This window comes from Cydia fagiglandana, chromosome 7 (genome assembly GCF_963556715.1).
Source record: "Cydia fagiglandana chromosome 7, ilCydFagi1.1, whole genome shotgun sequence".
In the NCBI taxonomy this organism is placed as follows: domain Eukaryota; kingdom Metazoa; phylum Arthropoda; class Insecta; order Lepidoptera; family Tortricidae; genus Cydia; species Cydia fagiglandana.
The window spans coordinates 810,503-824,398 of NC_085938.1; the positions used below are offsets into that span (position 1 = coordinate 810,503).

Here is a 13,896-nt window from a genome sequence, read left to right on the forward strand (position 1 = left end):
GTACCTATATGGATAAAATTGGGTGTAAAAAGATCTCTTCTGGGCGAAATAAATACGAAATCAAAACCCCTTTTTTTCGATGAGTTAAAACGTACGATGCTTTTTCGTAACTTAAAGGACGGTGTTTTAGAAAATACGGTGAAATTACGCTTACCTATATTATACAGAATAGAGAACTATCTACAGTATCTACCTATTCACCGAATTTTATCGAAATCGAACGAAAAAATAATAATCGGCCCATTTATCAACTATTCAGGTTGAAAAAATGTCACTGTTGACAACTAATATCATATTCATAACAAATTGATAAGAAGAAATGAGTATCGGAATTGTCCTCCTGCATAATGTTCAGGAGTTGTGCGACGTTTTTGAATTTTAATACGGACTCTAACAAGTTTCGGGCGTCAAAGGAATCGTGTAGAACTCGAAAGCTGCTTGCTCTCGAGCGGGGCGGACGCGAATTTTGAGGAAACTTTTCTAAATCCGTTTTCGGATCGCAGGTAGTAAATGTGGAAATTGTGTTGAGAGCGATTGATGTGAAAGTAGTGAGAGAAAGTTGTAATGTAGAAATGTTGAAATATAAATGTAAAACTCGCACAACACACGTTAATACGGGTTTTGTTCCATTAAGTCATAAGTATAAATTACGATATTTCGAATATGTTGAACTAGTTATAATGGGCACTAAATTCAGAATTCGTCGCACAACTTATTTATTTTTAGATGACATTGAAGCTGTGTTGATTCACACAACCATAGAATAAAGTTTAATACATGTCAATTGGTCGTATTGGTTTATAGAGCCAAATAAATACATAATATTAAAGAAAATTCTAATCATTTCGCAATGTAAAAATATGTTCAACACAATAAACCTCTAATAGTCATAAGTAATCGTACTAATTCCCGTGGAACACATTTTGTTAGAAAAATAATTGATTAAAATAAGTAGATGTCCCTCTTGCTCGTGTGCCGAGGGCGTCCGATCGAAGTAACTGATCAAAGGACCGTCCAGCGTAATTAGACAGGGAGAGTTTGATAGCGCCTCGCACCGGCACAGGGACGTAAGAATAATACGGACTGCAGCCAGTGGGGAGACACTCCTGACTTCGGTCGAACTCGGCTCCGTTCGGCTCAGCATTGCTTCGAGCAATTATTAGGGTTGGCACCACTTGACTTACTTTTGCGTGCACGACCACAGATAAGACAATCACTTGAATTTGACAACCCTAAATAGCCGAAAGGAATAGTGCCATATATTAGAAAGTGATAGCATGATTCGACCCTGAACCGCTGTCAAATTTCGGGTTTGTAGGAAGTGTCCTTTCTGTACGGTATAGTACTATTATTTCTTCTGTGCTGCAGCGGCGGTGAGTCCAGACACGTAACATTCGGAGACAGACTCCACCAGCGACCTCTACGCGGCGGGACATTGCTGGTGACTGCGTTGCTGCTGCTAATGTCAAAATTAGCGTTGTCTCGGTCAAGATTTCAACTTGCATTGATTGAGTAATAACAACCTTTTTCATAAATTCCTGAGCACCCAATACTATATACTTTCATAACTTTTTTTCTCTTATCCGCAAGACACCCTACAATTTCACTATGCCCCTCCGTGGAGATAGAGCCCATCAACTGGCTGGCAACTTTGTGTATTTGCGCCTTTTAGAAAAGCATTTATTTTTGTGAAGCGGCTAACGTGGATTTGAAAGTCAATAGCAACGACATGTAAATAAACACGAATCAGCCTTTCAGCCTTTTTACTTCTGATTTTCGAAAGTAGGCTGAAATAAAACAAAAATCTTCGACTATTGTTAATGTCGGCAAATATTGCTCTTACTTATTTTTAAAATTCATCCTTGTGGCTCATTTAATTTTGTCCAAATTGTCATATTTTTCACATATATATTCCTGGTTTTATACCATTTTAATGAGACCTAAACCCACAAAAGTAAATGTCGCAATATTCCAGGCCTATTTCGGTAAATTAATGCACATAATTAATAAATGTTTGAACCAAACCTCCAAATTTAAGGGCAAGGGGTGAAGCAAAAAGCACCAACAAAAAGGTATGGTTTCTGTATCCCGAATGCCTTTTTGGGCAATTGAATAATAATGTATTTTTTATACAGACCTATATTGCCTTGATGGAACCGTTACTATATATGTATATGTAACGTGTATTTACAAACGTAAGTAGGTATTTAAATACCTTTCGAAAAAACTCCCCGCACGGCGTTTTCGTACAGCAAAAAAGTTCCGGTGCCTTATTTTGGAATGCTATACGCATTTTTATTGAAATATTTCATTCAACACTAGAATATTTTTTAAGTTGATAAGAAACATATTATTCTTCAAAATCACAACGCAGGTTTACAGGTCAGCATTGCGATACAGTGAGGAAAAGCCGCCAGCATCCTTGGTATAATGCTTCAAGGGCCTATTTTAGATTTCATCTAGTTATTAATTTCGTTTAGTAAGTATATAGTACCACTGTATATATCTTGCATGTATGTAAATAAATAATCTAGCAAAACAAACAAGTTACTTAGCATGATGCCTTCTTTCATGAAACCCGTTAATTTCTTTGATCCTTGAATTAAACATAGATAATATTTCAAAACTGATCAATGAGATAGTTTGGGCCCGATTCGGATTTTGAAATAGACATCTATTAGACCTCACCAAGATACGTTAACGATATGTTTTAGATCTAACCTGTCAAATTTGACATTTGCGCAATTCTGGAGATACTCTAGAACGATTTCCACAGGATATGATTTAGAGATCCAATTCACATCTAATAGATATCTTACTCTATCTAACGTAATAGTGACATTGGTTGCCTGAATTGCGCTGTAAAAGAGAACTAGTTGATATCTAAACTAGAACGTATCTAGAATGGATCTATTACTTGTCGTCTCTTGTGAATTTCTTGAAGTTCGAATACGGCAGTTTATCCATTTGATCTAACGTTTATCTATTGGATCTAAGGTGCAGTTTTATTGAACGACCGGAAAGGTTGCACATATAAGGAGATGTTAGATAATCTTCATCTGATCTTGATATCTCGCAAAAGGATCAATGTTAGGTATAGGTATTTTACGAAAACGGGTTTATATTTTGCATTATGTAGGTATTATGTCATTCAAAGAAAGGAAAATTTCAAGTAAATTTGGAAGAACCTAACGATTAGTATTTTGACAAATATTCACACATTTTACATAAAGATTGGTATTTCAAAGCTTTTTCATAGAAACTGGAAGCTTTTTGAACAAAACCAAAACAAGCAAAGAACAAGTTTCTACCTGTATCGTACCTACCTACTTACCACTGGGTATAATTTGGCTCTCTAGTGAAAAGGGGTAAGTACAAACTTATGGAACTTATACCCTCTAAGACCTGCGCTTCGATTTCGATTTCGTACACATGTGTGTATAGACACTACGCTTTCATCGTTTTTGACTAAGTATATAAGTATATTTGTAACCCGCTTAGCATCTGAATGTGAACTTAAAAAACGCATTCAATTTTATACCTTTCTTGCTTGCAATAAAGTACACATTCGCTAGTTTCCTAATGCTCTCACGGTGAATACGCTTTGCGCGAATTTCAAGCTCAAGTAGAAAAATAACGACGGAAAATGCTCGTGTGGTCGTTGAAGGAAACTGCAGTGGAACAAAGACCAGTCTCATTCTGCAGGATGCCCGCGTCTGATCATCGATTTCTTTGGATTAGATACGTAATGCCGCGTAACGGTGTCTTCGACCACCGGCCGCTGCCCATTACTGCCCGCCATGAAATATTTATGACGACTCCATAATAACGCGGGCGACGATATCATTATACTTTGTGATGGGGGAGACAGGCGGGGCGGAATTTCTGAACGCTCCTTACCATTGCAAAGTCGAAATCGTTCGCTTTATGATACAGGTAAATAGTTTAAGTTTCAAACTGACTGATCAGCTGCAGCCAGATGGTTTGAAGATTCGAACGCTCTGCGCAGCCGCGCCGCTCCATCCATATTAACTTGTTAATTAGATCCATAATACGACTTGCAGATGAGCTAGAGTGAAGTTGAATACATAAAAAGGGCTTTTTCAGCGATCGCATGCATTGTGGAGCCGGAGGCTGCCCGGTGGACTGGCACCAGAACTTTGCGTGTTCATAAATAAACGCGAACGGTATTCAACAGCCCTTGGTGCTGTATGCATAACGAATTTGAAGGAGGCAAACTTGGAGGCTCTGGTGGCTCGGATGGAGTATAAAATTCCGTAACAACATGGTGGAGGATTTCATTCGCCGGTCTGCTGTCGTTGAAGACATAGCTCCGTCAATTAGTTTTAACTAATTATCGCGCGTGAAACAGTGAAGTGTTTTCCCGTTTTAAAAACTAAAGTGTTAAGTGTTTATGAATGTAAATGAGTGCGGGTTTAGTGAGAGATGCGGGCAGAATGCAGTTGTTGCGCGATGGCGCTGCGGACGTCAGTCGCTAGTTGGTTCCATCTGCGTCCGCCAGACGGCGTGCGTGTCTCCGAACATGGCTGTCGTAACTGTCTACTTTGAATATTTTTGCATGGAATCTGCATTACGTTTTAATCCATTAGATTATTGCTTATTTGGAGATGTTTGGGAGTCGTAAACAATGTAATACATGTAATATCTAAATGGATTTGGACGCTTTCAGCCGCTGGCGCGTGCGTAATGGTCAAGAAGGGTTATAGAGGTACAATATATCGCGTAAAGCGAACTAAAGAAGTAAGAATTTATAAAGATTATTTTCCCATAAGGTTAAAAGCTTGATTTATTACAAATATATAATGTCAAACCCCGTTTAGACGGTTCAAGCGCTTGCATGCGATTTTCGTTACATTGCGGTATTTGGTCAATCGACTGAAATCATTGTAGTACTCTGTAGTTAGTAATCGGATATCACATGCAAGTTATTGATCCGTCTGGCGCTTAAGATTGTTATTTGGTAAACGCCCCAGTGCTTGACATGCTGTTGCCCAATAGGCGTGACCTCTATTGCTAATGACATAAGTTTAAATATGACGCCGACTACCTTCTAGCAAATTCTAATTAACAATTACGCCACCACAACAAGGGTTCCAGACCGTTTTATTTATAGCCATTGCATTTATTCTACGTACTTATATTTATTTGAATTATTAGGTACAAATACTTATGTAACTATTCAAACATTACTAAAGATCAAAGTGAATTTGAGGTTGATTTCATGTTTTATTTTGTAGGTAATCAGGTTTTCAAAGTTAACAGTTACAATGAACACTGCGACCATATACATATTTAAATAATGTCAATTTAGTTACTGAAGTTTCATTTGACTCAAAACTCTGCATCAACTTAATAAGAATAAAGAAACAATCATTTTGTGCTTCATAAGCCCTTTATTCAGCTTAACTCGGGCTTAATTACGTCCTTGCATGATCTAACATTCAGCGTTTCTTTTCTTACAGGCCTATTCGGGAAATGAATTAGAGACTCACTAGATATGAAATAGTAAAGATATGTGACGTTACACGGTACGGTAAGGTACCTTATGGTGGCCGGCGGTTACGTCGCATAGCGCGGCAATAATATTGGAGCGGCGTTAATAATAGCGTAAGCGCCAACCGCCTTAAGGTACCTTTACCGTGGGACGTCACATATCTTTACTATATCGTATCTAGTTAATCTCTAATTCATTTCCTGAATCGCGCCGTTAGTCACTTTTTGAATGTTTTTACTGTTCTTACAGTTGTTGTCAGTTGAAAGCAAAGTAAATTTTCATGTGGTCTAATAATTTTATATTTTCTTTTCTAACAACTCCAATTTGATATTTAAACTACATGTGGTAATTTAAAATAAATTTTAAGTAATTATAAAGTTTATTATATCGACATTAATATATACTTGGATGGAATAATAAAATTGAATTATAAATATAAAATATTATAAAAATAAAATTATGATGAAAAAATTATAGTCAAGGTAACAACAGGCGGTTTTATCGCTAGTAAGCGATCTTTTCTCCAGACTTATGTGTCTGAATTCATTTTAAATACCTCTTCATGTAAATGCTGCAACTAGTCAACACACCTTCATCCATTTACGCCCATACAAATCACTTGTCACCTGAAGCATATGTCACAACCTTACACCACTATAACTTTGCATCTACCAAACAACTTACACTAGCAAAATTGACCTTACGACTTCGAAATACGATCGCGAATTTTATTGTAGCAAGCACATTTAACGTTGTTATATGCAACCCCGTACTGTACCCCAAAACTGAAAGGGCTTAAGTGTGTTACGTTTGTATGGGACATAGGTCTTTTTGTCTGGTTTTGTTGGAGTGATGTGCTCGGTTAAGGGCGCTAGCGTGGAAAATCAGGTGTCAACGGATTCTGATGTCGAGGGCATTCGATGCATGCGGAAAATGTGTGGATTTCCATTTAAATTCGGAATTCGAGATGGAAATGTTTTAAGTAAAACTATTTTGACGTGCACATGCATGTTGGCACCAGCCGACGAACTTGCTGGAAATGTTTTCTGCCGCACGCAGGTTTTCTGCCCGATCGAACTTTAAGATATGTCAAATAATACGTCTAGATACGATATGTCAGTGTCCAAAGTGACGTTTTTTAAGAAACGTATCGTACCTATCTAGCCTCTTGGGGTTCAATATCCTAATACTAGTACAAATTACCTCCAATGAAATTTAAATCTTAATGAAATGGAATAGAGTTTCTTTTATTTCGTTTCGTTCGATTTTAAAACAAGACAAATTCAACTCTATTTTCTAATACCGTTGATTCAAATTCGATTGGCAATTTTCCTTGTATGGTGGGCCGCTAGAGGCTAGACGTAATATTTGAGACGTTCCTATCTTTAAGTTCGAATCGGGAAATTTGTCAAATATGTGAAGGTATTTATAGATATTTTTGTATTTTACTGATGAATAGGACCTAAATGCGTATAAGTATTTCTAGATACTATCAATTGACTCTGACTCACTGGAGCCATTTCAGCTTTTATTTAAAATTTAAAAGTTAAATGACTAAAAAATTACATAAAAAATTATCCTGAAGCTGAAGAAAGTGTGTGTATGTGTATGATGTAAATGCTGGGAAACTGGTTTGTTTGTATCTTCTTCTAAAACTTCATCTAAAAATTTGAACATAAACCGGATTTCCGACTAAGTTTATCTAGATAAACGTTTACCTAAAACACAAAGGTAAATGAGTCAACACTGTATTTTTATATGATGACTAAGTAAATACTAATACAGTACAACCCACTTAAGAAAATTCTGAAAGAACCACGTAAAAAATACATCTTAAGCGTAAAAAATATATGAAAACAATTTGAGCCAGCGTGAAATGAGGTAGCCTACCTATCAACGTGAGAAATTTTATTAAACGTTGTAGTTCTATGTAGTTATTATACCTATTAACCACTCATTGTTGGGGCTAGTGGAACTAACTAGCTCAATATAGCTAATTATATTTTTCGACATGAATAAAAACGAACACAATCATAAAGAAACTCAGAAAATGTGAAAAGTCTCGATGTTTTCCTGTGATATGTGGCCTAATTCCGTGTACAAAGGCTCGTTAGGGTAGGTGGTAAAACATTGGTCATTAATTAGCCTCACGATTTATTTCTGTCGTTTCTAGAACGTTAACGTAAATATTTTCTACATTGTGTTGGCAACTAATTAACGGCCACGATTTATGCTGTTATAGGTACACCACTTCACCTCAGGTTGGCTAAAAAGTTACGTAGTTATTTTTTAAAAGAACGTAGCTAATTTTTGATATTAAACCTAGTTTATACAGGGTGATTCATGAGACGTGAGCAGGACTAATCCTGCACACTTAGTAACTGATAATTGATCGATCACCGTCGTATTTAGGTGAAACAACCACACTTTTTCCTATTTTTCAACTTTTTGGTGAGGGCAAATTTAATTCTCTACAATCATGGTCACCCTACCAGACCTAATTAATAAACATAAAACCTCTTTTACGAAGAAAATAAAATGTCAAACCTGAGTGAGATACGAGTTTTCAAAAGTAACCAGACCGTGATGACAGTGATGACATTCAATTTGACACAGAATATCGGTAGTTTAGTATTCTAATGTTAGGGTGACCATCCATGTCGTAAATAAATTAATAACTTTTTTTTTCAACACGACTAGAAAATTAACGTTAACCTCACTAATACTGATAGGAAACAGTTGCTTATAATTTACGAAATTCGCAGTGTTAGTCCTGCTCACGTCTCCTGAATCACCATGTATATAACATTTGTATCTAGATAGGTATACCTAACCTAATACAAACACATACAGTCAAGCCTTCAGTCAGTCCGTAGTTGATCATCATAACTTAATTCTTATCGACCTAGTTAGGACCTAGTTATAGTCCGACAAAAAATTGTAGAAAATAAATGAGGCTGCCACTTGCTACTGTCACATTTTTGACGTAAAGTGCTTAAAAATGGCAACAATTTGGACACATTTGGCAAACTGTAACGAGGTGGTTACATCCATGACGTAATGTCTATGTACACTTAGGTTAGAAAAAACTTTAACAATAATATTTTGAAAATAAATCTACGCAGGTTTTATGTACTTACTAACATTAAATAACATGGGTTGAAATCTTAAATCATAGTCGCTTATACAAATGTTAGCGCATTGCAGCCCATTCATAAAGAACTACATTAGTATAATTTTGCCCGTAATATTTCTTCAGGATCGTTTGGTTGACTGAAACCAGTGCAGCACGAACAAAACTAATCAAGGGTACGTAATGAACTTTTTACGTACCTACGAGGCGTAAAAAATGGGTACAATACATTCTGATTCATAAGGTTTTTTTATATAAACAATTATCGCTGACTATATTATTATTATTATTTGTATGTCTTTTCCATATCTCGGGACCATGGGGTCCCGGACCTTTGGGAGGCGTACGTGGGGCCGAAGCCAACAGCGCAGAGGCCCTTTAAGACACTTTAATCTAAAAGCAAGGGATACACGTGGCGGATTATTATTATTATTTGTATCTCCTTGGATATCACGGGCCTATAATCCCGGTTTTTTGATAGGCTTGCGTGGGGACACAGATCCAACACGTAGAGGCCCCTTGGAGAGCTTTTATGTCATGTAGAACGCCTGCTGGAACCCGTTCACAGGTGCAACAATAGACACCCGTGAACCGGTCTCAGCAGGCATTGGGACTATTGTAGAAAAAGAGAACAATATACCGGTCTATGGATTGAAGTTTGGGTGGACTATGAGACTGGGCTATTGTAAAAGAGGTCCGGACACCTGCCATAACAATGTTAACACCGTCATCGAGGCAGGCGGTGACTCGCCGCTGACTAGATGGGCCCCTGAAACTGCCGTCGTAAAGACGACCAGGAGCAACATCGGTGTGAGCGGCTCAGGGGTGTCGAGAGGTGTGCGCCGCTTTCTACCCAGTGGCTGTTAATATTAAAGTTATTATTATTATTAACAGGCAACTTTAATAACAATCATCGACAGGCCAAAAACCCGACTGTCGGGTACATTGTTCGTAGCGACTACGCGCTCCAGGATACGGCAAAGACGTGGCTTATTGGCAATGAATGTGTTATTAAGGATGACTCACGCTAGTCACGCCAGAACGGTACGGATACGGGCCAAAGTGTCCGACAGTTTTCTATAGAAAACATCATGTGGTCACCGATCACCCTTCTAGCGTGAGTCATCCATTAGCTTGCAAGATTTGACCTAAACAAACAAATAGAAGCTTGTAAAAACAATTATTAATCGTACAGCGCACGTTGCATTGCAAGAAAAGGCAGTTATCTCTAAAATGGACTGATTGTACTTCCTTAGAAGTCTACATAAGACTAAAAGGGAATAAAATTATGTCTTCATTCTCTCGGATATGTTCCACATCGCAACAATGTCAAGCTGCCCAGAAGGCCGATTACGATTTCGCAGTTTGATTATTTTTCTTCTTCTACCTAGCGTTATCCCAGCCTTCGCCAGGGTCCGCTTTCCTACTCGCCTTTCTCCACTTTGCGCGATCCTGGGCGTCCTCTCGTGTGAGCCCGTTTACGCTCATCGCCAGTCATCGCTTTCTTTGGTTAAATTTCAATTTAGATAATTTGATTAAAGATTTAATTTTGTTTTGATACAATCGCTGACGCTGATTGGTGTGTGCAAATTGCAATCACAGTTTTATTATCAGGCACCAAAGTGTTAAATCTTTTTTCAAAGATTTTGTTTTAATAAGAAATTCATAATATGATCGCCAAATACTAAAATATTTATAAACAATACTAATCTAGAAATCATGTTATCCTAATTGTTTAGCGTTTGACGATCTCTGTGTAAATTTTTTATCATTGAGTTTGACTTCTTTATTATTTCAATATTTTTAAAGTTTATTTAGTTTAGAGATAGTTTGTATCATTATTTTAAGGTAATTTAATGTTTTACATATATTTATTTAATGGTGATGTTGCAAATTGTTTAAAATAAGTTCATATTTTTTAATAATTGCATCAATAATTTGCTCTGGTAATTAGACTAAGATACTGTACTCAAAACACTATTTAAACATTTTGACTAAATCGGAATCAGCCCCTAGTTAATTGTATAAGGATGTGTCCGTTAAGTTTAATTAGTAATTATGCGAGTATTTGTAATTGATTCCACGATCGCGGTTCCCATGGCTGGATTCCCGGTACTGGGTTATGTTAAAGCGGTGTTAAGGCGATTAGTTTTGTGGAATATTGGTTTTTCGAATCCTGAAGAAGGTACGAGTAAAGCCGAAGAATGAAGGTGATAGAAATCACGATTTTTAGTTCAGACCTCCAGTATCTCATCAACATTTGAACTAAAAAAAATATTTCGCTCATAGCGCTTTTCATTTGCAGTTACTCGCAATTACACACAAGGGGGCCTAACTAAGACTACAATTGTACACCGACAAACGCCAAACGAAAAAAAAATTGTCGGCATCACAGATGCTTTTTTAAAACTCAGTATAATGACTAGCTATGGCAAAAATATATCCAAGCGAGATTGTTTACCATTACTTATATAATAATTAATAATATGTATATTCAAATAAAATTCTCCCCTTTAAAACGTTAAAATACCTGTGTGAATGGAAATTGTTTTATATGCAGCTTCGCATGCGGGTTATGTACCTATTCAATGATGGTCTGTCTATGACGTTGAGATAGTCAGTCGCCTTAAGGAATGCGTGCAAGTTCTACGCAATAATGTATGTATTACCCGACGAGTCTAATCTGACGAGGTTTTTTCGCAAATTCGCTAATGTACAAATATGGGTCAGTCAGCTTTTTTGAGTTGCTATAACAGAGTATTAAGTAGACTACAGTTATGCTATAACAGACGTATTAAGTAGACTACAGTTATGCAGTTTTTTGAACAACTGTTTTTATTGTCGTCGACAAGCAGATTGTGAGAGTAAGTACAGTGATTTCATGATTCTTTAGACTAGAGCGGCAGTAAATACAATAATTTTATTATTGGTTTATGAGTTTTGTCCAAGTTAAACTATAAGCTAGTTACTACACCAAACCCTTGGCATGGCCGACGACATTAGTACGTCAGTTATTACGTAATGATTCGATTATTGGGTAGTGCAAATACCCTGATAAGATTATCTAGTTAGTTCCTATGAAGTTTGATTGTCATAACGATTTTGTGGTGACATAAAAAACTTTAACTCCTTACTAAGATTTAACAATCTTCACAGTTAGCGCTTCCCTGTTATCTGCTGTGCTCAATATAGCACTTTACAAACACTAGCCATGACCTGTACACGTCAGGCGGTAGTCGGATAGGTAATAATTTGATGATCGGTGGTGGTGAGAGCTAGGCGTAATGCGCGGGTGCCCGAGGCGTCGGATGCTCGCGCACGACGCTCTCACGGTCATTACCCTACAGGCTGATTTAAGAGTCAGGATCTAAAAACATATTCGCAATACGCTCCTTACTCTTATAATTATTACACCACAAAATTTCAAACGAAGGGGCTTGGCTATTGCAAACATAAATCAAAATATGTATATATGTATATTCATTCCATAATATATAATCCATCCAGATTTCCAGGAAATTGGATACGAACTTCATACATCATATTGTACTTCATAATAATAATCGACTGTATAACACAATGTTATGGCAGGTGTCCGAAACTTAGCAATAGCCCAGACTTATTTTCCACCCAAATTTAAACCATAGACCAGGACTCTTTCCATTTTTCTGTAATAGCTCCCAATGCCTGCTGAAACCGGTTTACGGGTATCTAATTGTGCACCCGTGAATGGGTTCCAGCAGGCGTTCTACATGACATCAAAGCTCTCCAAACGGCCTCTACGTGTTGGATCTATATCCCCACGCACGCCTTATAAATGACCGGGCTTAAAAACCCGAGAGTTTGTAACGGAGATACAAATAATAATAATAATAAGGCAGAAGGCGGTAATTTTGGACACGGCGCGTATAGTACGTCGGTTCCTCACTCTGCGGCCCTGACCACCGGCAGCTTGGGCCCTGCCCCGCTGCCGGCGGCACCCTAGGTTAGGTTTTTTATAATGTGTTTATAATTTTTTTTATTGTTTTGTAAGTGTTTTTATATTTTACTTTTATATTCATATTATAATTAACCTAACTTAAGAAGAAAAATAAATAAAGATAAATAATAATAAAATGCTTTATTGCACACTACAAAAGAAATGGTACAAAAGTATGAACAGGTACAAATATGTAGGTAACAACAGGCGGACTTACCGCTAAACAGCGATCTCTTCCAGACAACCTTCAGATAGTGAGAAGGCGAAACAAATTCAAGTTAACGGGTGGTGCGAAAATAAAACAAATAATAAAAATAAAATAAAATACATATACTACAAATATAAGAAATAAAAATATACTACATTTATTACTATATAAACATTATATAAATAACAAATAAATATATAGATGACAAAGGAGGCTATAAAACAATAAGGAGTTAAAAAAAAATGAAAAATTTATGAAAGAGACAAATAATGATTTTTCATATAGTGAAGCGGTCGTTTACTTTCCTCTCATAGATACAATAGGTACAACAAGTACTTAACCGGCAAATGTAATATTATCGTCGACACACATTTTTGTTTTGACCGATTGATTCTTGGCTAAAAGTATCCTGTAAATAAATATGTCTTATTGAACTTTGCTACTTTAATTACCAATATGAACTTGCTATTTTGTCTATGATCCTTGCGGACATAGACGAAAAATTTTAACCCATTAACACTTATTAGCAAGCTTAGATTCTTTTTAATAAGGCAGAAGTTTAATTAATCTTTAGATACATTATGTTTGTTAATTGAATATTTAAACTGCTAGAACTTTGACTTGTATAAAACTTAGCCTTCAGTCTACCCTATGACATTTCAGAACATGAAAATAAACAATTGCAACACCCTGTACATTAAAACCAGTGAACAAACAATCGTGCGCATGCCACTACTGTTTGCACAGCGATTACCAAGATCACGACCTTATCAGGTCACTCACCTGACCCTTAGCACCTTGACATAAGACCGGTTTCCCTTTGACCAGGGCAAGAATCTTATAAGCCAATTCGAGTTTTAGTTATTCGATTGATACTGATCTGTCAGTGTCAAAAGTGGTTATTTTCCAACTTCATTATTAGTATTAAACTATTTTTCTCATCTCTTTTTACTGCGAATGAAATGGATACGAGTATCTCTAGAGCTAGACCAAAAAAAGTCTGAAGCCATTTTTATAGCATACGCAGTGCAAGTGTTATTTAATACGTTATAATTTCATAG

The 13,896-nt window shown here is 36.7% G+C and overlaps 1 protein-coding gene across 1 annotated transcript in view; it reads left to right on the top strand.

Moving 5' to 3' along the window:
* Positions 1–3,868: 3,868 nt before the first annotated feature.
* The window catches only part of LOC134666163 (zinc finger protein with KRAB and SCAN domains 1-like), a 43,328-nt gene continuing 33,300 nt past the window's right edge, over positions 3,869–13,896 (top strand). The window contains exon 1 of the mRNA XM_063523318.1: positions 3,869–4,552. Within this exon, the coding sequence (XP_063379388.1) occupies positions 4,447–4,552 (106 nt within the window). The 5' untranslated portion in view covers positions 3,869–4,446. The remainder of the gene's footprint in view (positions 4,553–13,896) is intronic.